General features: G+C 36.6%; 1 protein-coding gene across 7 annotated transcripts in view; it reads left to right on the forward strand.

The window, feature by feature from the left end:
* Nucleotides 1-26,781, forward strand: part of DIAPH2 (diaphanous related formin 2) — an 816,328-nt gene that overhangs the window by 373,130 nt on the left and 416,417 nt on the right. For all 7 annotated transcript variants that reach the window (XM_070605395.1, XM_070605389.1, XM_070605392.1 and 4 more), the window contains one exon: nucleotides 19,203-19,304. In XM_070605395.1, the coding sequence (XP_070461496.1) occupies nucleotides 19,203-19,304 (102 nt within the window). The remainder of the gene's footprint in view (nucleotides 1-19,202; nucleotides 19,305-26,781) is intronic.

The following is a 26,781-nucleotide window of genomic DNA, read 5'->3' on the forward strand; positions in this document are numbered from 1 at the left end:
GTAGACCGTCAGAGGATGGGTGATTAGTTGATGATGGAGTGACTGCTTCGAGTGGGACTGCATCTTAAGTGAAGCCAAGATTCCCCAGGGTGATAAACTCTGCCTAACCGACCACCAACCAGTCGTAGGATAACATATTTGGTCACCCTATATTGATATATTGTCTTACATGATAATTAATCATTTTATTTTTGTGGAATTTGGCATTGGCATATATTCCAGATCCTCTCTACATATAATCTAACTCACTGCTTTGCATTTCACGGTAGAGAAGTGGTAAAGTTTGCTCAATGAATGTTTATAAATAAACATTAACACATGTCGCTAGTTGGGAAAACAATCAGTTTTCGAAGATGGCAGTAAAGACTGTTATTGGCTTTCTATCTGTTAGAAACTCAGTGCCCCAGGCCAAATGTACTTATGGGTTATTTTCATAGATAGTTTGAATCCTGCTTCGAGGGGGGAATATTTCAAACAAAATTGGTAATTTGTTGGAGGATTTCTTCAATTTTTGTTTGACTAGCTCCTCTTGGTTCATGGTACAAATGAATGCCTAAGCGTAAGAGTTGTTCAGGATCATCTGATTGTCTCTTAGCTCATTCTTTTAAAACTCCCTGCCAATTCTCCATGTGAAAATGGATGGAATATTTGGAAAGGGTCTGCAAAAAGCCAACAATTATTTTTACTTTAAAAATCTTTGAAATAGATGACTTTAAGCCTTGGGGATTCTCCCTTAGCCTGTGGAGGAAAAGTAGACTGCAAAGTATGTCTAGACATTGCAAATGTGAAAAGTCATTATCTAGTTGATGATGACTGGCTGAAAAATGTCCCTGACTGGCTCCAAAGAGGAAATCAATACTGAATGGAATCAGATGAATAGAAGCCTAAATCCCAAACTGTAAAAGTTTTAAGGCAACAATGTGAATTCTTCCAGAGTGATCAAGAATATCTGAGGACAGAAGATTGAATTAAATTTTATAAAAAGGATCATCTGGGATACTTCTCTAATTTTTATCTGTATGTGTACAATTCAAAACACCATTAATGAAATGTAACCATATGTGCCCACATCACCAGTATCTATGAAGCCCATTGTTTACACCTTCTTTCCAGAATAAATCACTCTATTGAATCTTGGGCTCATCATCACGTGCTTTGCTTTATAATTTTGTCACATATGGATGTATCCCTAAAATATATGTTTAGTTTTTGCCTCTTTTTTCAACTCTGTATGAGTGGGATCATACCGCATACATTTTTTTTTTTTACTAAATTTTTGACTTTTTTTTGAGATTCATCCATTTTGATATATGTAGCTATTTTTAATTTTATTTTTGCCATGGTACAGTGTTCCACAGTATGAATATTCCATGATTCATTTGCCCATTGTCCTGTCAGTGAACATTTGGATTGTTTCTAGGCTTTTGTTTTATTATTGTTGTTGTTATTGTTATCATTAATACTGCTAGTACAGATCTTGTTGCCATGGATGTTTTTATACATGCTCTCGGTGCAAATCTCAAAGAGCTCCTCCAGATCAGTAGTTCTCCAAGTGTTGTTTGCTGGACAAGCAGCTTCAGCATCATCTGGGTACATGTTGGAAAAGCAAAGTCTCCACCCCCAACTCAGACCTGCTGGATCAGACTTTGGGGTGGAGTCAAGCAATCTGTGTTGAACTAGCCCTCCATGCAATTCCCTAATACACTATAGTTTGAGACTGGTTCTAGAGTCTTATAATTACTGGGTTATGGGGTGCATGCATCTTCAGCTTTACCAAGTAATGCCAAATTATTTTCTGGAATGCTTGTACCAGTTTATCCTCCTGCCAACACTGTATGAGAATCCCCATTGCTTTAAATGAGTAATTCTCAAATCCAGCTGTGCCTGAGTATCATTTCGGGAAACTTAGAAAAATACCATTGCCTTGACCTCCCTCCAGACCAATTAAATCATAGTTTCTGGGGATGGGACCCAGGTACCATTTTCCTCCTAGCTTTATTAAGGTGTAATTGATATACAAAAACTGCACATATTTAATATATACAATTTGATGAGGTTAGCCATATGCATATACTCATAATACCATCACCGCATCAAGGTAATAAACATATCCATCACCTCCAAAAGTTTCCATGTTCATTTGCTTTTCTTTTGGGTTTTTGTGGTAAGAACACTTAACATGAGATCTACCCTCTTAACAAATTTCTAAGTGCACAATACTGTTGTTAACTATGGGCATGATGTTGTTGTACAGTAGATCTCTAGAACGTATTCACCTTGTATAACTGTAACTTTACAGCCATTGAAGAGCAGGGCCTCATTTCTCCCTCCTCCCATCCTCTTGACAACCACCATTCTATTTTTGGCTTCTACTAGTTTGCCTATTTCACATACTTCATATAAGTGGAGTCATGCGGTATTTGTCTTTCTGAAACTGACTTATTTAACTTAGCATAAGGTCTTCCAGAGCCATCCGTGTTGTCACAAATGGTAGGATTTCCTTCTTTTTTAAGACTGAATAATATTCCATTGTGTATATATATACACACACACACACACACACACACACACACACACACACACAATTTTTTTTATCCATTCATCTGTCACTGGGCATTTGGGTTGTTTCCATATCTTGGCTGTTGTGAATAATGCTGCAATGAACATGGGAGTACAGATATCTCCTCGAGATCCTGATTTCAATTCTTTTGGATATATGCCCAGAAGGGAGATTGCCGGATCATATGGTGCTTCTATTTTTAATTTTTTGAGGAACCTCCATACAGTTTTCCATAATGGTTGCATCATTTTATATTCTCACCAACAGTGTACAACGTTTCTAATTTCCCCACATGGTTGCCACCACTTGTTATCTTTTGTTGTTTATAATAGCCTTCCTAACAGGTATGAAATGATATCTCATTGTAGTTTTACTTCGCATTTCCCTGATTATTAGTGATATTGAGCACCTTTTCATGCACCTGTTGGCTATTTGTATGTCTTCTTTGGGGAAAGGTCTATTCAAGTCCTTTGTCCACTTTTTGACTGGGTTATTTGTTTTTTTGGTATTGTGTTATAGGAGTTCCTTCTGTATTTTGGAAATTAATTCTTCATCAGATCTATGGTTTACAAATATTTTCTCCCATTTTCTAGAGTGTCTTTTCTGTTGTTTCTTTTGCTGTGCAGAAGCTTTTTAGTTTGATGTAGTCCCACTTTTCTATTTTTACTTTTATTGCTTCTGCTTTTGGTGTCATATGCATGAAATCATTGCCAAGACCAATATCATGAAACTTTTCCTCTATGTTTTCTTCTAGGAGTTTTACAGTTTTAGGTCTTATGTTTAAGTCTTTAATCCATTTTGAGTTGATTTTTGTGTATGGTGTAAGACAGAGGTCCAATTTCATTTTTTCTGTATGTGGATATACAAATTTCCCAGCACCAGTTGTTGAAGAGACCGTCCTTTCCCCATTGTGTATTCTTGAACTCGTGTCAAAGATCAGTTGACCATATATGCATGGGTTTATTTCTGGGCTCTCCATTCTGTTCCATTGGTCTATATGTCTGTCTTTATACCAGTAGCATACCGTTTTGATAGCTGTAGCTTTGTAATATATTTTCAAGTCAGGAAGTGTGATGCCTCCATCTTTGTTCATTGTCCACAAGATTGTATTGGCTATTCTGAGTGTACCATTTATTTTTTAAAGCTTCCCAGCTTATTTTTATGTGACAATGATGTTGACAACCAATGTTCTGCACCCTGGACAACACTTGATATTGTAGAAATTTTATATTTTTGCCAGTCTGGCAGATGTGACAAAAGAATCCTATGTGTGTGTTAGTTGGTTTTTTTCTGGGATACTAATGAAGTAGAGCCCCTTTGGGGCCATTTGTGGGCCACTTCAGGGCCACTTATGTTTCCTCTTCTGTAAAACATTTGATTCTTTTGTCCGTTTTTTCTCCTATTGTGTTGCTTATCTTTTTCATGTTGATTTGTATGAGTTCTTGATATATTTAGAAGAGTAACTTTTTTGTTGCTTATGTATTGCAAATATTTTCCCATTCTCTTTTCATTTTCTTCATGGTGTCTTGCTTTCTCATGAACAGTTGTCACTGATCTTAATGTAATTTTATTCATCAGCCTTTTCTTTTAGACTTTGTGTTTTTGTGTGTGATTTAAGAAATTCCTTTCTTATCTAAGGTCATATAGGTATTCTCCTTACATTTTCCTCTAAAAGTTTGAAGAAGGTTGTCATTTACCTTTAAGTCTTTAATCCACTTGGAATTGATTTTTTTTTTTTTTTGATGAGGAAGATTGGCCCTTAGCTAACATCTGTTGCCAAACTTTCTCTTTTTTCTTTTTCCTCCCTCAAGCCCCAGTACCTAGTTGTATATCCTACTTGCAAGTCACTCTAGTTATTCCACATAGGATGCTACCACAGCGTGGCCTGATGAGCAGTGTGTGGGTCCATGCCCAGCATCCAAACTGGCAAACCCCAGGCTGTCAAAACAGAGCATGTGAACTTAACCACTTGGTCACGGGGCCAGCCCCTGAAATTGCTTTTTGTGTATACTGTGAGGAACAGATTCAATTTCACTTTTTTACATAGTAGTAACTGTTGTCCCAACATTATTTATTAAATCATCCATCTTTCCCCTAATTTCTGTAATGTCGGTCCTGTCCTATATCGAGTTTCCAAGTATGCATGGCTCTGTTTCTGGGATTTCAGTTCTGAGACATTGGGCCATTTGTCTCTCGCTGTACCAATGCTACACACTCTTTAATTATATAATTATAAGAAGAATTTTATATGTGATAGAGGAAGTCAACACACGTACTTGTTGTTCTTCAGGGATATGTTGACTGTTATTCTCTCTTCATTTAGCCACATAAATTTGATAATCAGCTTGTCAAGTTCCAACAACAACAAAATTTCTGTCAGGGTATTTGATTGAATTGCGTAAACTATCTGGACAAGTCTGGGTATATTGCGGTCCATATGATATTTGATTCTTCCTATCCTTAAACATGCATCTGTGTCTATTTATTTACATTCTTTTTAATGACTTCCAGAAACCTTTGTTCACATGTTCCTAATTTATCTGTTCTTGTTCCACATTTTGGTTATTTTTTTAACTTAAAAAGTTAAACATTATTTTTACTGTTCTGTGCATGTTTGCTTGGATTTCCTCACCACATATTTAACTTATATGTATGCATCCTTCTTGTATGACAGAGCTTTCCTTTGGGATCATTTAACTTCTTACTGAAACACATTTTTTTTTTTTTTAAATTTACTTTTATTTTTTTGTGAGGAAGGTTGGCCCTGAGCTAACATCTGTTGCCAATATTCCTCTTTTTGCTTGAGGAAGATTGTTGCTGAGCTAACATATGTGCCAATCTTCCTCTACTTTTCGTGGGACCCCACCATCGCTTGGTTTGACAAGCAGTGCTAGGTCCGTGCCCAGGGTGTGAACCCACAAACCCCGGGCCACCAAAGCAGAAGTCACGAACTTAACCACTATGCCATCAGGGCGGCCCCCATGAAACACGTTTTTTTGAAGTACCTTTAGTGAGATTCTGCTCATAGTAAATACTGTTTTTATTTGTTTGATAGTGTTTTATCCTTGTTCTTAAAAGATATTTTCAATGAGTATGTAATTCTAGCTTGTAAATTATTTTCTCTCAGCTGTATGAACAGATTCTTTCACCATATTCTGACTCCAGTTGTTGTTAAGTGAGCTGTAGTCTAAATTAACATTCCCTGGAGGTAACCTGTCTATTCTATTTTTTGAACTTCTTTTTGTCTTTAGTATTCTGTAGTTTCTTTATATGTCTTGTTGTGGATTTCTTTTATTCATCGTTCTGTTTATCCTGATATATTGGGCTTCCTGAATTTAAAGATTGTTCTGTTTCCTCAATTATGGAAAACTATTAGCCATTTTCATTTAGAATATTATCTCTCTCCCATGTTGTCTATTCCTGCCTTCTGTAACTCTGGTTGAGCTTATTTTTAACATTCTCACTCTATTCTAGTTTTTTTGTTTGTTTTTACCTCACTTTCATATCTTTTTTGTTGCCAATCTTCCTTTTTTTTTTTTTTTTTCTTAAAGATTGGCACCTGGGCTACCAACTGTTGCCAATCTTTTTTTTTTTTTTTCTGCTTTTTATCTCCCCAAATCTCCCTGTACACAGTTGTATATCTTAGTTGCAGGTCCTTCCAGTTGTGGGATGTGGGAAGCCGCCTCAACGTGGCCTCATGAGCGGTGCCGTGACCACGCCCAGGATCTGAACCCTGGGCCGCCACAGTGGAGCGCGTGAACTTAACCACTAGGCCATGGAGCCAGCCCTGCATATTTTGTCTTTATGTACTATACTCGAGTGGATTTTTTCAGGCCTGTATTCCAATTTATGAATTCCTTTCTGACTTGTGCCTAATCTTCTGTTTTTACCTATCATATGAGTTTCTAATGTCAATTATTATAGTTATGTGTAGAGATTTGTTTTTGTTTTTTTTTTGAGGAAGATTAGCCCTGAGCTATCATCTGTAGCCAATCCTCCTCTTTTTGCTGAGGAAGCCTTGCCCTGAGCTAACATCCATGCCCATCTTCCTCTACTTTATATGCGGGATGTCTACCACAGCATGGCTTGTCAAGCAGTGCCATGTCTGCATCTGTGATCCCAACCAGTGAACCCTGGGCCGCTGAAGTGGAACATGTGAACTTAACTGCTGCGCCACAGGGCCGGCCCCCATTGTTTCTTGAATAGTATGTCTTGCATCTTTATAGGTCTAATTCTCTTGTTTATTTTTGCTGACTCTTACTAATGTTTATTTACTTCTTCCTGTATTATCTGTATTTCTATTGTGAACTAATGATTGATGAATCTTTATCTGTGGAAATACTTTGAAATAGAAGTTTAGAAGGTACTTTCCTTCTTGGAAATTTGCATGAATTTACTGCCAGGTGCCTGGGAATACTACCAAGAGTAATCACTTTAAATCTGAATTCTCAGCATATTTTTTTGACAACTAGATAGTTTAAATTCTGGCCAAACACCTGCATGGGGGCTGTCTTGTGGTTAGAGGTTTGTGGGGGAGAATCCCCTTACCCCCATCCCAAAGTCAAGGTCAAAGCAGACAAGATTCAGGACCGTCTTTCTGTGTGGGCAGACTTTGGCTTTTCTTCAAGGTAAGCCCTTTACTGGGGATATTATCTTTTGGGGTTTTAGATTTACATAAGGAACTGAATTTGCGCTCTCATCTTGTGAAAGTTCTAGGCTTTGTGTGCCTTGGTACGTCTGAGGCCCATTAAAGCTAACAGCTCTAGCCCACTGGAGGTGGTAGATGTTCCTACGGCAGTCTTGGCCTTTCGTGTTTGGTTATGTCTCTGGATTAGTGCCTTCTTTTAGTTTTCTTTCTTGAGGGGAAGAAGGGAAGGCTATAGGAATTTTTCTTAATTTCTTGTCAGCCTAGCTTTGGATCTAAAGGTATTTTTAAAGAATTTTATGTGTTCTGTAAATTGACAATTTACAATCAATTGGGTAGTCAAATTGGATAGTCAAATTGACTGGTGTGACTAGTCAGCTAGAAACAGAAGTCTTTTCTAAAGTATCTCGATGACCCTTTCATTGGGAAGGTGGGAGAAATGTATGAGCTACTGCTCATTCGCCACCATGTTCACATGGTTCCACAGATGTCACGTGTCGTTTCTGCTTTGTTAAAAAACTGTTGTCAGCTTGGCATGGACACCTGATGTGTGAAAATGTCCAGGGTATTATGGGTGCTCCATATTGACCTACTATTCCTTTACTCTAAGGGATAACTATATAGTTTCATGTCTGTTGTAGATGCCGGCATCTATAACCAGTACTCATATGAAAACAGAGAAGTAAATACTTAATGATAGCCAATCATGTATAACTGTTTCTATTACAAACTTTTGGACTAATTGGAGTGACTTACTGGTACTCTAACGATCTCAGAAGTAGAAGCGAGCTCGCGTTTGTGTGTGGATTGTTTTCCTAGACAGTGAAGGGTTCCTCCCTTGGGATCTGCATGGGAGTGGTGGCGTCTGATATAGAGTGTTTCATTTAACTAGATGGACATTCTGTTAGTGTGTTAGTTTTCATAGTATGCATAGAATTGTGTTGCTTCATACACCCCCCCCCAAAAATCATGGAGGACAGACACTGACTTCTTAGAGTGAATGACTGGGTATAGCATTAGCGTACAACTCTGTATACTTGGATGAAATTTCCAGATAGTTCTTTGGGGTACTCCACATAAAGTACATCGCGCTATTCTTAGTTTAAGACTTTGTAAGCTGTTTGCACCCTTCAAAGTCTACAGTTATCCTAGATAGGCGTCTTGACTGTTGGGGTAGGATTCAGGTTTGGAAACATCTAGATAAAATATTTTATAGTAATGCACATTTGCATTTATTTTTGACAGTTTGTCACAGCCATGACAAAGGGATATCTAATGAAAGCAGAGTGTAACATAAACAGGATATTGTATACCTGCCATCTATTTTAGCTAATATGAATCTATTCTATTATATATCTGAGAATATCACTTTAGCCTCTTATAATGAGAAGATATTTTATATTTTATTTGAAATATATTAATGTAAAATACATGAAAGATATATAATTTGTAAAAGAATATTAATAACATGGATACCACTTGTATCACACTTAAGAATATATTACATTTAACATTTAAACGTGGGCATACACACCTCAGGTGCTATTCATTATTCATAGTGAGTCATACATTGTATATGTTCTATATTTTTTTAATTCTTAGATCACCTTTTAGGTTCAATATGACTTCCGATTTTCATTTTTGAATACAAAGTAGGATATAAACAGAAGAGAGGATAATTAGCATCAGAGGAATAGTTTTAGTAATTATCTTTCAGATTAATTGTAAATCATAAATGATTTTAGAAAGCAATGTATTTCTTTTGCCATAGGATCATGACATTATGGGAGTTGACTTTTTATGCACAAAGTAGTCACAATTTTTCCTTTTATAATTATGGGAGTTGTAGATACATCTGCAGTCTCAATCTACAGAGCTAGGACACTTTGAAGAATTTAATTGAACTTAAATTAAGAAATGTTTAGATACCATGTCATTTCCCTGGCCTGGAATTTTGACCGTGTATGCAAAAAAAGAGTTGAACCCAAAAGAGATATTGCCGGGAAGAATCATCAGACCCTCTGACTGAGTGATCATTGCCAGTTTGAAAGCTTGGAAAATGGAGAGGATGCCAGTGCCATTGGCAGAATGGGGCCGTTAGGAGAAGCTGGTAGAAGTAGGGATGAGGGGTCAGAAGGAGGATGAATTCCCCTCTTGATGTGTTCCAGTTGAGTTAGTGATGGGACGACAGGGTGGGCCTGTCAATGAGAAACATGGAAATGAATATGGGGAAGAGTGGTGTGGGCTGGAGCTGTTCATTTGGTGGCATTAGTGCTGAGATGATGTTGATCCTGGGAGAGTTGATGAGCTTTCTAGGGGACTGAGTTAATCTTAAGTCTCAGGATTTAGAATAATTTCTTTAGGAAAAGTTTTTCTACCTGGGCCAAGTTGAAGATTAAATAGGTGGGAAACCTGTACAAGGCTGCCTCTTTGTAAGACACAACTGTTAGACACCAAGGTCAGGTGTTTTCTCATCACCTTTTCAATGCCTATGTGTCCTTTTATCAACTAATATTCTTTGAAAGGAGTGACTCCATGGAGAAGGCTAGAAAAGCTCTCCCTAAGTGCTTTAGGCCAGTTAATCAGTATTTTAAGACACTTTAGCAGGCTCTCAGAGTCTATTTTATTTTATTTATTTTTTTTATTTTTTAGTTTTTTTTTTTATTTAAAGATTGGCACCTGAGCTAACAACGGTTGCCAATCTTTTTTTTTTTCTGCTTTATCTCCCCAAATCCCCCCGGTACACAGTTGTACATCCTAGCTGCACATCCTTCTAGTTGTGGCACGTGGGACACCGCTTCACCGTGGCCCGACGAGCAGTGCCATGTCTGGGCCCAGGATCCAAACCAGCAAAAACCTGGGCCGCCGCAGCGGAGCACGTGGACTTAACCACTAGGCCACGGGGCCGGCCCCCAGAGTCTATTTTAGTAGTTACAGAAATGTTAGGAATTTCAAACCAAAGGGAGAGAATTATAGCATGACCACCTGACAGGAAATGTATTTTGGATCAAATGCAACACAAATTACTGTCAGTCAGATGTTGATTCTGGTTCCACTGTGTAGGCAGGAACAGAGATGGCCCTTTCGGACCTGTAATCTTTGTGAGGGCAGACTCGCCAGTGGTTAACGTGCTAACAGTCACATAGTGGGCAGCCAGTAGATATCAGCTGAATGGATGGATGAAACACAAAATAAGTATAGAACCAGGCCCAGCATCGAAGTGTGTGCCGTGTAACTCAAAGCAAAGAACAAGAACACGTTAATGTGATTTAAGAACGTTAAACACACACACACAATTTAAGACCTATACCATAAGAAAGTCTCGAAAAATATATAATAAATTATAATAGTTAAGGGATTGAGTTTTTTGATTGGGCAAAATGGGGAAAGGTTGTGCTAAGATCACAGATATTTATCCAAGATTTGGGGGAGGCGTTTCTTATCTGGAGTTTTAAAAAAATAAAATATTTGTCAACATGTTAAAATAGTATTATTTTATATATGTATGTATCTCATATATATGTGTATATATGTGTGTGTATATATATAATGTGATAATATATTTTTAAAGGAATAAATAATATATTTTAAAAAAGAAGTATTGGCCCTGATCCATTTATGTGGGGAATGATAGACTTAATCACAGTGAACCCAACACTTGCTCTGCTACTACTAAAATGACTTAATGAGCTATAAGACGAAAAAGAAAGGTTATGTTTTGGCAAGAAGGAAAGGGCATTATGGTTCAATACCTTCACTTAACTAACCTTTAAGTGTGCAATTAACATTTAAAGGAAATAAAGTTTTGGAAGTATTATAGAGTAATTGGAGAAATGTAAAAAGTAGTTAAAAGCCCATGGTCTGTGAGGAGAAATTGCTCCAGATAACAGTGACAGTCATCAGAAAGGGAATTGTGATGCGTGAAAAAGGAAGAAAAATCTGCTCCTTTGGTGACATAGTTACTGCTTTTCTCTTTGTTGTTTTCTTCATGAACCTCAGCTCATTGACATTTTCTAGGATAAAACTTTCATGCTGACCCAGAATTGACCTTTTAAACACAAATCCTGAAATATTTGAAAGAAGATGTTCGGTAGTAAGCAGGAGGGAGCAGGGTGAGGGAGAAACAGAAGGGTTGAAACAGGAAATGTGCTATCAACTCGCAGTTTGTCAGAATCTAAATTGTATTTAAAAATTTATAATTTCTAGCCTCTGCTATTATGAACAGCTTTTCACTTAACTCCTCTTTGCAGTTTAGAGAACAGAAGTGGTGGTGTCACTAAAACACCTAAAGGGGAAAGCTATTTAAAACTTTTGAAGTACGGAGTCCTTAGGCAATGAGAATTTTAAAACATTGGTCCTATCCACATCAGTTCACCTGTTTTCCTCTTGCTCTGGCTCCTCCCCGCTGTTGCAGGACCCTAATGCTTTCCAAAAGCCCCTACCTTAGATGTTTCTAGGAGTCTCGGGGGAATATGTTACACACTCCATGAACTCATTTTTGTCAGCTTCCATGTAGCAGCTGGGGATGGTTTCCCTCATTTCCTGTTTTGAACCCTCTCCTAGCGACGCCTGTGTGTGGGGAGAGGGGAGGAGTTTCACATGGGGCATAGCTAGTGTGTACTGAAGCCCTCTGGGTGCCAAGGGTGTGGGATGTTCTGTGGCGAAATACAGAAGCATGCGTTTCTTTCCTTCTCTCCTTATTTACTATACTTGATTAGAGGGGTACCAAAACACTTCTCATGACTCAGTTCCCCTTTCCACAGCACTCAGATATTTGACTATGTTGGGGGTGGGCAGGCAGGGCCAGAGACACATCCAAGAAACAAATATGCTACACTCGGAATCACCCCAGTCTTTTCCAAAATGCAGACTTTCTTACTTGGTCCAGCGTGATTGCGTGATACATGCCTCCCTTCTGTTAGGCAGATTTCTCTCCCAGGAGGCCCCTTGGTCCACCTTGCACATAGACTTCCGGTCGATTCCTGGGACTGTCCACATTAGTCTCAAGCTATGCCTTGCACCTCTGCGTTTCTCCATTTTCTCTCTTGATGTGCTCTGATGAGTAGGTGAAAGAGTAGAGGTAAATGAGTACTGCTTGTCTCCATCTTTCCTCCGTCTTCTTGTCCTCCTCCTCCTTGTATTCAGGGATTTGTGGGCATGAAAACGTTAGTGTCCAATCTTACACTACATTTTTGTCTACAAAATTTAGTATATATGTAAAAAAAATCAGGCATCTGTAGGCGTTGGCAATGATGTCCACTTGCAACATGCGATTCTAGAGGTAGTGTACTCATTAAGCAATGAGCACTATAATATGTCTGCATCTACCACACAAGTGGAGAGAGTTTTATTCTAAACCTTATGGGCAGATAGAACCTCCTAACCAATGGCAGTTATATAAGCTTGTAACGCAGTCATAAGACGGTATCCCGAATCAGACTACATCTAAGCCCACTGAATCTGTTAAATATTTCATATAGCTGAACAGAGAAAGAACAGATAAGTCACCTGCTGTGGAGCCTGCATTGTGAAGATGAGTTAACAGGTTACCTATACCTAGGAAAGAAACAAAATAGCAAGTTTCACATTCTGAGCGGAAATTCTGCTTTAGGCTCCATTCATTCTAAAGTACCTATTTTCACAGTTAAAACTTAAAATGGAGATGGAGAGTTTGAAATATGCAGAATTGATATTTTTTGTAATTTTAATAATGTTCTTAATCTTTCTAATTTAGTTTCCCTGTAGTGAAAATTATGCAAGTTACCAAACTGATTCCTTGTTTTTCTTAATAATATACTTCACTAAAAAAACTCATTAACTGAGAAAAATTTTAAAAACAATTGAGTAATTTACATACATCAAAAATATTTTGGAAAAATGGAAATAATACCTTGATATTTATTTACCTTTTCATTCTATAAAAGAAAATGTTATTAATGGAGCAAATAATGGCTGTTCTTATTCACATTTGATTATACATATATGTTGTTATATCAATATCGGTATTTCTTTTAGGTCAAAGGGCATGGTATTTTAAATCTTTCCTCTCATCACTTACACAATGGGTGCCATTGCAGGCCTAGAGCTTAATGGAAATGCAAATTAAGTGGGAGGAGAGAAAAGATAAATGGAGAAAAGAAAAGAACACTTACAGAGGAACCTGTTAGGGTTGTTTTCATGGGACTTATGCTATCTGTTGCCAACTCTATTGTTTTTAATGTGGAAAAATCTATAACATACAATTTACCATTTTACCCATTTTTAAGTGTACAGTTAAGTGACGACGTTAAGTATAGTTACAGTGTTGTTCAACCATCACCACGATTTATAGAACTTTTTCATCCTCTCACACGGAAACCATATGCCTTGTAAGCAATAACTCCCCATTCCTCTGCGACCCTAGCCCCTGGTAACTTCTGTTCTCTCTCTAAAAGCGTGTCTATTCTAGATGCCACATGTTAGTGGATTCATACAATATTTGTCCTTTTGTGTCTATCATATTTCACTAAGCAAACTATTTTAAGGTTCATCCATGTTTTAGCATGTATCAAAACTTCATTCCTTTTTTGGCTGAATATGATTCCTCTGTATATATATACCACATTTTATCCACGCATCTGTTGATAGACAAGTAGGTTATTTCTACCTTTTGGCTATTGGATAATGACGCTATGAACATTTGTGTTCAAGAATCTGTTTGAAACTCTGTTTTCATTTCTTTTTGGTACCTACCTAGGAGAAGAATTGTGGAGTCATATGGTGATTTTACGTTTAATTTCTTGGAAACCACCTAACTGTTTTCCACAGTGCCTGCACCATTTTACTAGCAATGCCTGAGGGTTTCTTTTTTTCCACATCCTCACCAACACTTGTTATTTTCCCTTCTTTTGCTGATAGCCGTTCTAGGAGGTATGAAATGGTATCTCATTGTAGGTGTTTCTAAAAATGTTATTGTAAATGTAATTGTTCTCTTAATTTCCTTTTAGATTGTTCGATGCTAGTGCATAGAAATACATGTGATTTTTGTGTGCTGATTATATATCCTGAAACTTTGCTGAATTCATTTATTAGCTCTAACGGGGTCTTTTGGTGGATTATTTAGTGTTTTCTACATATAAAATCATGTCATCTGCAAGCAGAGACAGTTTTTTCTTCCTTTCCCATTTGGATGCCTTTTATTTCTTTTTCTTGCCTAATAGCTCTGGTTAGAACTTCCAAGACTATGCTGGATAGAGGTGGTGAAAGCAGGCATCCTTACCTTCTTCCTGATCTTAGCAGATAAGCTTTCAATATTTCACCTTTGAGTATGATGTTAACTGTGGGTTTTTCTTATATGACCTTTATGACGTTGAGAAAGTTTCCTTCTATTCCTAGTTTAGTGAGTATTTTTCTCACAAATGTGTGTTGGTTTTGTCAAGTGCTTTTTATGCACGAGTTAAAGTGATCATGTGGTTCTTTTCCCTTCATTCTATTAATATGGTGTATTACACTGATTGGTTTTTATATGTTGAACCAGCCCTGGATTCTAGGAATAAATCCCACTTGGTCATGGTGTATAATCCTTTTAATGTGTTGTGAAACTTTGCTAGTATTTTTCGAGGAATTTTTATCTGTATCCATTAAGGGATATTGGCCTATAGTTTTCTTGTTGTGCTTTAGACTAGCTTTGGTATCAGGGTAATGATGGCACAGAAAGGAAGAGTTCCCACCTCTTAGTTTTTTGGAAAAGCTTGAAAAGGATTGGTGTTAAATATTTGGTGAAATTCACTAGTGAATGAGATCCTGGGGTTTTCTTTCTTTGGAGGTTTTTGATTGCTAATTCAATCCTCTTACTTGTTACAGATCTGCTCAGATTTTCAAATTGTTTTTGACTCAGTTTTGGTAGTTGGTGTGTTTCTAGGAATTTGTCTGTTTCTTCTAGGTTATCCAATTTTTAGCATACAATTATTCATAGTATCCTCCTATAGTCTTTTTTATTTCTATAAAATCAGTAGTTATGTCCCAACTTTTATTTCTGATTTTAGTTATTAGAGTCTTCTGCTTTTTTCTTAGTCGGTCTAGCTAAAGATTTGTCAATTTGGGAATCAACTTTCAGTTTCATTGATTTTTCTCTCTATTGTTTTTCACTTCTTTCTTTATTTTTTTTATATCTCTACCCTAATCTTTATTATTTTCTCCTGCTGCTTGCTTTAGGTTTGGTTTGCCCTTCTTCGTCTAGTTCTTTAAGGTATACAGTTAGGTTATTGACTGGAGACCTTCTGTTTTAATGTAGGCATTTATTGCTATATGGTTTCCTCTTAGCGCTGCTTTTGCTGAATTCCCTAAGTTTTGGCATGTCATGTTTTCCTTTTCATCCATCTCAAAGTATTTTCCAGTTTCCCTTGAGATTTCTTCTATGATGCATTGGTTGTTTAAGAGTATGTTGCTTATTTCTGGATATTTGTGAATTTTCCACTTTTCCTTCTGTTATTTCTTTCTAGTTTCATCCCATTGTGATCACAAAAGATACTTTGTATGATTTCAACCTGTTAAAATATATTAGGACTCCTCTTGTAGCCTGACATGATCTATTTTGGAGAATGTTCCATGTGCACTTAAGAAGAATGTACGTTCTGCTGATGTTAGGTGGAAGATTTTGTATCTATCTGTTAGTTCTAAGTGGTTTGCAGTGTTGTACACATTCTCTATTTCCTTGTTGTTCTTCTGTCTACTGGTTCTGTCCATTATTGAAACTTGTGTATTGAATGCTCCAGCTATCATTATAGAACTGTCTGTTTCTCCTTTCAATTTTATCAAGTTTTACTTTATATATTTTTGAGCTTTGTTCTTAGTTGTGCATGTGTTTATAATTATATCTTTTTGATGGATTGAAATTTTTATAAATATAATATCCTTCTTTGTCCCTTGTTACCTTTTTGATTTAAAATCTATTTTGTCTGACAATACTATAGCCACCTCAGCTTTAGTTTGGGTTGCTATTTCCATGGACTATCTTTTTCTATCCTGTTGCTTTCAACCTCTTTGTGTCTTTTTCTCTACAGTGAGTCTCGTGTAGACTGCATATAGATGGATATGTTTGTTTGTTTGTTAATCCATTATGCTAAACTCTTCCTTTTAATTGGAGAGTATAATTCACTTACATTTGAAACAATTATTCATAAGGAAGGGCTTATTGCTGCCATTTAGCTGTATGCTGTATGTCTTACATGTTTTTTAATTTCTCTATTACTATCTATATTTAGGGCTTGTTTGGTAGCCTACTATTTTGATTCCCATCTTTATTTCTGTATAATTTTTAGTGATTTTCTTAGTAGTTGCCTTAGGTATAACAATTAATATCTTAAACTTATAACAACCTAGTTTTCATAATACAAACTTAATTTCAATAATATGCGCTGTTCCTATACATCTCTGTCCCTCCCTTTTATATTGTTATTGTCACAGATTACATCTTTATACATTGTATACTCATTAGCATAGATTTATAATTATTGTTTATGCATTTGCCTTTTAAATCATATTGAAGTAAAAAGGGATTACAAACCAAAAGTACGATAACATTGGCTTTTATATTTACCTATGTAATTACCTTTATAATTGTTTATTATTTCTTCTTATGTCTTTGAGTTACTGTTTAGTGTCCTTTCATTTCTGCCTATAGGACCTCCTTTAGTATTTCTTTCAGGACAGGCTTTCTAGCCATAAATTATCTCAGTTTGTTGTTGTTCTTAATTTGGGAATGTTTTAGTTTCTCCTTCATTGTTGAAGGAGGAGAGTGATGTTGGATATAGAATTCTTGGTTAACAGTTTTGTATTTTTGTATAACAGTTTTGTAAATATGTTATCCCACTACGTTTTGGCTCCCATGGGAGAAATCAGATGTCTTATTGAGAATCCCTTGAATGTGAAAATTCAGTTCCCTCTTGCTGCTTCAAAAATTCTCTCATTTTCTACATTTTGACAATTTGATCAAAAAGTGTCTCAGTGTAGAGCTCTTTCAGGCCCTGTTTGGAGTTGATGAGCTTCTTGGATGTGTATATTTAAGTCTTTCATCAGATTTGGGAAGTTTTCAGTCATTATTTCTTCAAATATATATTTTTTTGCCCCTTTTTCTCTCTCCTGGGAATCTTGTGATACATGTTTGTATGCTTGATGGTGTGCCATAGGTCCCTCAGGCTCTGTTTATTTTTATTTTTTTTTTTCTGCTCCTCCAACTGGGTCATTTTAATTTTCTTATCTTTGAGTTCACTGATCCTTTCTTCTAGCTGCTCAAATCTGTTGTTGAACCCCTCTAGTGAATTTCTCAAGTTGGTTACTGTACTTTCACTTCTAGAATTTCTGTTTGGTTCCTTTTTATAATTTCTGTATCTTTATTGATATTCTCATTCTGTTCATATATCATTTTCCTAATTTCCTTTAGATATTTGTCTGTACTTTCCTTTAACTCATTGAGCATAATTAAGATAGTTGATTTAATGTTTTTACCTAGTAACTCCAAAGTCTGAGCTTCTTCAAAGATTGTTTCTGTCTTGTTCTTTTTTTTTCCTGTGTGTAGCCCATGGTATTCTGTTTCTTTGCATGCCTTGTAATTTTTTTGTTGAGATTTGGACATTTGAGTATATTATAACTCTGGAAATTTGGTTCTGCCACTCCTCACAGACTGCTTAATTTTGTTTGCTGAGGGCTGTAGCCAATTGTGAGTTTTTCAAACAATTTTTGTAAAGTGTATATTCCTTGTGTGCAGTCATTGAAGTTTGGGTTTCATTATCTCTGCTGTCAGCCAGTGATTTTCTTAAATGTCTGGTTCTAAAAAGCAGGGAAGGTGTTTCTGTCTATTTAAATCTTATCAGGGAAAGCTGCTGCAACTCAAGAGAGTTGAAACCAAGGCAAGCACTACACTGGTCCTTCAGGGGACTGCCACACCAACCAAAATGCATATCCCCAAAGTTTGGAGAACAAGCTCCTTATTGCCCACCCAGGTATCAGCCAGCCCCTCCAGGAACTCAGGCACTATCCTCAAAGTGGTTCTGAGGAATAGGGTATGGTATCTGTTCTGTGCATGTCATTCTCTTATCAGAGAACAGCAGTGTCTCCCTTCATCAAACACTTCCCTTGTTGTAAGTATCCAATCAGCTTCCAGAGTTCTGAAATAGTCTATTTAAATTACTCTTTCCAGCTCAGTAGTTGCTTTGGTGGAGGGACCAATCTCTGGAACTTTCTCCTCTGCCATTTTGTGTCAACTATCTTAAATCTTTTTTTCCTGCTTTGTTCTTTTTCGTATGTCTTTTGAAATCCTATACAAGTCCCCAAAATGTTGGTTGCAGGCTAAAGTAATGATAATTAGAACTGTACCAAAGTCCAAGATAAACTAGTTGAGAAGAATTAATCAATTTTGAGTCTCTTAGGCATCAATCTTGAACATGCATCAGACTTCATCACTTTTTCTTGATTCTCCATTAAAGTAGGAATGCATTGTGTATTTAAATGCAGACTGTAAATAATGAGAGATTTTTTTTACAGGCTTGTGTGGTTTATAAGATTGAAGATGATTCGAAATTTTGCCAACTATAGAGAGTAGAATCGATTTTTAAATTATTATTATTGCACATGAGTTAATTCTACATAATATTTTTCTGTTTTCTGTATGAATTGACTAACTATCATGATAGGAAATAAAGCTTAAAAAGTTACGCTATATGTTTAAGGCCCAGCAGCTTAGGTGATTTTGGAATGTCATTTATTGCTATATGATCTTTTGGTTTAACATTTATGTACTGTAGTGCATGGAAACCAAGGACATTTATATATTTCTTCACATGGAATTGTAGGTCATGCTTTGGTTAATTTTTTGGAGAGGAGGGGAGGATCCCCTGGTACTATAACAGAATCACAATCAGAAATTTATCTACTATCCTAGTTTGTCATTTTTAGAGTTGCATGCATGTATAATAATCCTAATAATAAAATACTAAACTTTTATACTTTTTTGTTTTTTAGAACCTTGTAAAACATCTTCCTGAGCAGAAAGTACTCAGTGAGTTAGCACAGCTGAAGAATGAATACGATGACCTCTGTGAGCCAGAACAGTTTGGAGTTGTGGTATGTATCTGGCATAAGGGCCCACAAATTCAGCTGGGATGTAACACTTGTCAGAAACAGTGAAAAGAAAGACTTCAATTGTTGAGTTTTTCTTTTTTTACTGTATAACTACATAATTTAGTGTAACATTGGCTGTCAGAAAGAAATTCTTGTATATCTGTTATTATTTGTCATTGTATTGAAAATAAAGAAATTAAGATTCACATTCTAGAAATTACCTCAATTTGCCTCCTGGGATCTCCTCCATAGCAGTGCTGATATTTAATTCTGTCAATATATGAAAAATAGTATATATTGTTGTATTGGCTGTTTTTTGTTCCATGTATATCTTGATGTTGGAATTTGGCCCCTCAAAATTTAGGCTAAAAATAAGGGTATTAACTAGATAAATAGTAATATTCTGGAGACTCTTCTTTGTGGTATATTTGTGTCAGAAAAAGCACAAGAATTTTTAGATATCCTATAGAGTTTCATTAATTGATTGAAAGCTTTAAATACACAGTTTCAGCTGGAAAGAAAATCTCATAAATACACATCATGCTTTAGTGCGGTTAAACCATTATTGGAATAAATTATGTTTCCTTGTCCCCTCTTCATTTAAGGGGTACAAAAGAGGCCTAGGTATAAATTATGCATTAAACAATATAGTTACATGTTTTAAGCATTCCCCAAACCTGCTCTTCAAATAATTGGCCAAAAAATAGTAGGAAAGAAGGCATAATGATTTATTTAATTTCTTGGGGAAAAAGCTATTTTGGACTAAGTGTTCAGTACAAGTTTGTTCACTGTATGAATGAACAGTTGTATCGCGGCTGCCAGCTTTACCCTGGCTCCCTAGCCATTTACATCTGAATACTAACACTTTTAAAATTACCATCGGACTGAATAGTCAAACACTGTGTCTGCTTCATCCAAAATATTTTATAACCTTTTTAATAGTAATATATTTGAATTGATCTGATTTGCAATTTAAAAATCTTCTTTAAAGTTAAAGTGCGATGAGACAGAGAATGTTTCTTTTGAACATGTGCAATAACTACTTGCCCGTATTTGCAGTTTATTAATTCTCAGATACAGCATTGCATATACTGATGTAGGAGGATTCTGTCAAGTCCTTGCAAAGAAAATCAGGAATGTATATTTGGGATAAGATAGAGAATGTATAGGTACCTGAAGAAGATATTTCTTTCATTTTTGAATTAGGTAAATTAATCAACTGAACTGGCTAGATAGTATTTATTAAATAGCACTTTAGCACCATGTTAAATAATGAAATTTTCTAGCCCGAAGTCCACAGTTGAAACCTAAGCTGCTCGAATTCATATTATAATTGAAGCAAGGCTATATACCATCTGAGAATTCAGCTGTGTCATGATGGTTATGAGTTTTACAGTAGGTACACTACACAATTTCTCTGAAGCCATTTTTTTTCCGAATGCAGTTTATCTTGGAAGATGTATTAGTTTGCCAAGCAAGTCCTTCAAGAGGAATATCCTTGGTACCACACTGAGGAAATGAAGTTTGGGGACATAAAAAGCAATATACCTTCTGAACTCAAAGCAAAGTAGAAAATGGAAGAGATTGCTTGTTTATGCACATAACCATAAATAATTCTGGGGCCGTGTACATGAAGCTACCTGGGCCTCTTATTTACTCTCCCCATCCTTAACTATGTGTCTGTAGGGAAAAAAGTCAAGGACATTACACAGTAGGTTACGCTATGTAAATTACCTAAGATGGTACCAATCAAGCTTTGCCGAATAAAGTTTAGATAACCTGATATCTAGGAAAAGACTTTTGAAACAATGATATGCCTTGGTCTTTTAAACATGTATATTTTACAGTGCTTAGAACAATATCTTGTATACAATAGACAGTAGATAAATGTTTATTGAATTGAATTAGAGGACAATTATTAAACCCAAGTGTGAGCCTGAGATTAAAAATAGCATATTTTAGATCCATAAAAGTCGAAATGCTGCTAAAACATATTTCTCCAGGTCTATGCTGAAATTAAATTCACTTCTATGTGAATGCACCCAAATACTTTTTAACCCTCAAAATATATCGACAACTTACATTTAGGACAGCTTTGGAAATGTGTCGAATCATCCGGACTAATGAGAGAGGCTCCCAACTGGTTGTTTTGCTTTCGCTCTCTTTCTTCGTCAATACTATTGGTGAAGTCTTCTTAAAATCTATATTCATCATATAATTTCTATATCAGAACCCTTTGGTGTATTGCAGAATTTACAGAATAAAACCCGAGCTCCTTAGCATTCTCCTTCTGCCTCTAACTCTCTGACTTTATATCTCCCCGGTCTCTTTGGTGAACTGAGTGAATTGGTGTCTTTATGACATTTTAGCTTTTACCTCAGCGGGACTCTCATTGCCATTTCAGCAGTTATTTTACTTGTTTCTATTCAGCGGTCTTTCATTTTTCCGTGGTGGCTGTACCATATCTTACCTGCCCTCTTCAAGTTTTCTGTCCCTCCCCTCCCCATTCATTTCATTTCCTACAAACAACCTAATCTCTTCCTTGCCGGAGTAAAAGGAAAACATTTAGGCTTCTGAACGTCCAATATATCTTCTACCTACAAAGTTATCTCTAGCCTTATCTTTTATTAATCTATTCTCTGTCAAACCTCAGAAAAAGGGGATACCTTGTTTTTATGACTAATATTATTGTTGCTGCTATGATTATTGATAGGAACAAAAATGTATTGAGGAATTGCTGTGTCTGATACTATGCTAAGCGTTTTCATGAGATGCTGAGCATCTCATGTATTCCTCCCAACCCTGTGAGGTTGACACTATTATTAGCTCCATATTATGGGTGCGGAAAATAAAGCCGAGGAAGGCTAGGGACCTTGTCCAAGGTTACATAGTAAGGAGTAGATGCAGAATTCAAACTCAGGCATCTGACTTCATAGTGCTTTGTCACTGTACTGGCCTGGGGGTTGTGTGTGTGCATGTGCGCCTGTGTGTGAGATGCTCTACTACATGCTAATTAACTTATCTCTGTTAGGGGCATTATTATCTCTTGCTTACTTTAGTTCTGTTATTCTATTGCATCTTCAATTTGTCAGTCTCTACTCTGCCTTTCTTCAGGAAAAAAAAAATCTCTTAAATCACTCACTGCCTAAGAACGAATGAATGGATAGCTGGATAGTTGGATGAATAAAAATCCTTCATTGGCCCTGTGGTCCCTGATAGCTACTGCGCTCTCTCCGTTTCCTCGCATCAGTTTTTCTGCTTAGGCTCCTTTTGTTCTCTACTTCTTTACCTCTCATTCACCATTCAACAAACAGCAATCAGCATTCCGCCTTCAACAATGCATTGAAACTGATCTGGGAGAGGTTGTTAATTACCGTCTAATTGCATCTAAAATATTCATCAGATCTGTTCACTTCTCTTCATCTGTGCCTTCACTACCTTAGCCCAAGCCAGCACTGGCATTCCCTTTAACCATTATGATATGCTTTTAGCTTGTTTTCCGCACTTACACTTTTGCCCTTCTCCAAATGTGTCTCAGCACCGCACTCCATGTGACATTTCTAGAGTGCGTTTGTGTTGCATCATGTTATTCATCTGCTTAAAGCACTGGTTCATGGTGTGGCACTAAGGCTACAGTATAAACTCCTTCCCACAACTCACCACCTCTCCTACTTTTGTCTCTTGCTGCTTGGCCTCTTGTTCATTATGCCTCAGCCACGTTGTATTTTGTTTTTCTGTTTTTTGAATTTGCCATGCTCTTTCCTGCCTCTGGTGCATTACACATGCCCCTCTTACTTGCTGCCTGCCTGCCTCTCTCCTGCTTATTCTTCGAGTCTCAGCTTCAATTTCATTCTCCCGGTGGTGCCTTCACTTACCTATCAGTCAAAATTAGGTCTTCCTCTTAATCTCTCAGAACACCTTTTTCCTTTTCCTTTCTGGAAATTTATCATGGTTTGTAATTAAATGTTTATTTGCAAAGTTATTTATTGAATGTCTGTAACCCCCACTAGATTGCAACTTCTATGAGGGCATGCATCATGTTGATTTTATTCACGTGATATATACTTAACAAATGTAGCTGAATGTATTAACGTGATTGCAAAATCAGTGGAGTCTTTTCAGTCTTGTCGGATTCTGTATCCATATAGCACTTGATAACATGGAAGAATTTAGCCCTCTTATTGAAACCTTTTCTTTCCTTCTCTAACAATAAATACTTTCCCGATTTTATTCCGATAACGCTTGCCAGTGTCCTGTAGAGTTTGCATTATTATATAACTTCCTGGATGATAAAAACAAAATCTCATCAGTTAGGGATAGACTTATGCTAGAAGTAAGATTACTCCTGCAAGATTCATTACAATCATCATCATCATCAAAACAAAAAACAATGAAATTGGGGGGCCAGCCTGGTGGTATAGTGGTTAATTTCACATGCTCCGCTTCAGCAGCCCAGGGTTCATGGGTTCGGATCCCGGCCACGGACCTACACACCACTTATCAAGCCATGCTGTGGCAGGCGTCCCACATATAAAATGGAGGAACACAGGCACAGATGTTAGCTCGGGGCCAGTCTTCCTCAGCAAAAAGAGGAGGATTGGCAGCAGATGTTAGCTCAGGGCTAATCTTACTTACCAAAAAAAAAAAAAAAAAAAGAAAACGAAAACAAAGCAATAAAATTGGCAAAACTGGGGAAAAATCTGGCTTCGACTATTTGAAAGAAATAAATTTATCTGAGACAGTGACCAGGCTGCTAAGCTTTTTCTTAATCTTTTGGTTTTTTTAGCAGCTGCATCATTGGGTTTGCTTGTAGTCACATGTGGTAAGTTAAAAAGAAACAAAAAAGAAAAAGAGAGAGAGAGAGAGAAAAAAGAAACAAATGACAAAACCCAGGGACATTTCTTTCTGTCTAAAGGCAGACCTCCTAGTAAGAGGGATATGCTAGTTCCCACACCTTCTATGATCAATAATCCTTTTCTTTAGGGGGATAGATTGGCTGCATAGCTTCCCACTGGCTTGTCTTCCAACCTGCCTCCCACAGAATTGAATTTGGTACATTGTTGTAATTATGTGCTGTACCTTTACTGGAAAAAAAGCACAGATCTTTGAAAGCTCTGCCAGTTAGAACCCCCAGCAGGAGCTTTTAGACTCTTCGGAGTGTGTTTGCAGCTCAGCTGCTCTCAACCCTCAGAGCTATGGAAATTCCCACTTGTCTTGCCCCGAGGATGGAGACCCATACTGTGTCTATCTATTAAACTAACACATCTTCTGAGAAAAAGAGGGCAGTAATTAGTTCTCTTAGTAATCAGTACTTTGTTTTTCTGACTTCAAAATTACCCATATTTTTCAATTAAAAACATTCTAAGGCTATAATCTAACAAAAAGATGTTGAGATAGCCTTGTGCATAAAAACATTTATAATGAAAAGCACAGATTATGTGATATTGCTGACAGCACATTTAATTTTTGTTTCTTTTTCTACACAAATATAGGAAGGCGGGAGGAGTGGATTTATGCCTATAGTTGGAAGGACAACTGTAAAGTTTGTGTGCATTTTAATTTTTTAAAAGCCACATAAGAGCTTATGAGCTGTATTCAAGATAACTTAACCAGGGGAAAAGGAAATTCTTAAAAGCTTTTTTTTTTTCTCCCACATATCATCAAAGGCAATTAGTTTGGATGGAAAATTGTAGCTCTTCTGTTCCATTAATATTAAATCATTATTCAAGTTTGCATATTCATTGGGAAAATGGCATTTTTCTTTATTTTATCTGCTTTCATTCAGGTGTTTAGTGTTTTGATATATAGCGCCTTGATTGTTTCTATTTTCATTCTTTCTGTAAATATGAATGCTAGCTCTTACTTGTAGATGTGCTTTCATTTTAGCTGAGAAAAAGCTGGTTGAGTAATTTCGAGATTAGGTGAAAGAAAACTCACCATTCTCAAATCCATGTATTCAACTTCTTGTTCATTTCGTTGACGTCTCATGATAATCCATTTTGTGACAAGATTGCTCATTTCCATCAGCCTTTTCTATAAAATAAGATAAAATAAAACCACCTGAAAAGCGAATATTCAGATTAAGTCTATGTATGTCAATCAATTCTCCTATTGATTGCTTTTCATTAAATTTAAAAAATCAAAAATGGGCCCCTTTTTCCTTCTTCATGTCAGAAATCCCTGATAGAACAGCACAGCGCCACAGTGGATGTGTTGATGGCCGTTCTCGGCCTTGGACAGCTGTTTGCAGAAAGATGTTTTGAATTTCTTGCTCAAATTCTTAGTATGATTCTACTGAGTTTACGTTGTCTTTGGGGTCAGACATCCTTACTGTGTTCTGTTCCGGACTACTGAGTAGATATTTGTTGATGCATAATTTCCACCTATCCCTCTCTTTGGGGAAAATATTCTCTATCAGCACATCACTATTTTTCTGGTATAAAGTCAGTTTTCAACGCTCTATTTTTCCAAAGCTTCATTTCACAGATTAGCTATGGCTTTTGTCTCTCTTGATGTCTAATGTGGAAACGTTTGCCATTGACTCCATATAGCAGGTCCAATTGTGTTGATTATTGTGTCCAGGCCAGGTACTAGGTGTACTGCAGAAAGTACAGCAATGAGCCGGCGAGACCCTACCCTTGAGGACGTTATTCTCTGAAAGAGGATAAGAAAATGATGTAATAGAGAATCACAGATGTCCCTTGTTTCCATATTTCTAGGCAGAGTTTTGCTCAATCATTGAGACTGGATCTCACAATTTTTATAGGCAGTTCTGCCTGCTGTCTAACTTAAATCCACCCTTCTTTAATGTGACTTCATTATCATAACCTTTATTATAGTCACTGATGCAAAATTATTCTGTGTATTCAGTGTACAATTGGGTCCTAACAGTATTTAACTGTTTGGAGAAAACACCTTGTAACAAATGTATACTTGCTACAAATATATCTGTTAATGCTAATGAATTCTTAACATTATATTTTGAAGAGACTAGAGGATCAGTTATGCTCAGATATGATGGTAGTTGAAGATGTGTTTCTTAGGAGCGCAAAAGGAAAGATAATAGAAATAACCTTAAAGGCAGGCGACACGTGATGGCGGGAGTGGCACGTGGCCATCTCCTCCTCTTCCTTCACACATGATTTTTACACTTGTGCTTTTTTCCTTTCTCTCTGGATTCTTATGGTAGTTTGGCAGTAGATCAATATTCACCAGCTGCATAGGTAGTGAAGTGTATAAAATTCAAATTATATAAACAAAACTGTGTCTAACTCTTTGGGGAAATAACCCACTTGTAGCTGCTCTCACTAAAGCTGTCAATGCACTTTTTTTTAATATACTGCAGATCAGCTAAAGAAATGATAGCTGCTTGATGTGATTTGATAGACAAGTACCTCATAACACAAATAAATCCCCTACATAATACAACACCCTGGTCAGCATCCTCCAGCACTTCAAGGAATGAATTATAAAACAAAGG

Source organism: Equus przewalskii, chromosome X (genome assembly GCF_037783145.1).
Source record: "Equus przewalskii isolate Varuska chromosome X, EquPr2, whole genome shotgun sequence".
In the NCBI taxonomy this organism is placed as follows: Eukaryota; Metazoa; Chordata; class Mammalia; order Perissodactyla; family Equidae; genus Equus; species Equus przewalskii.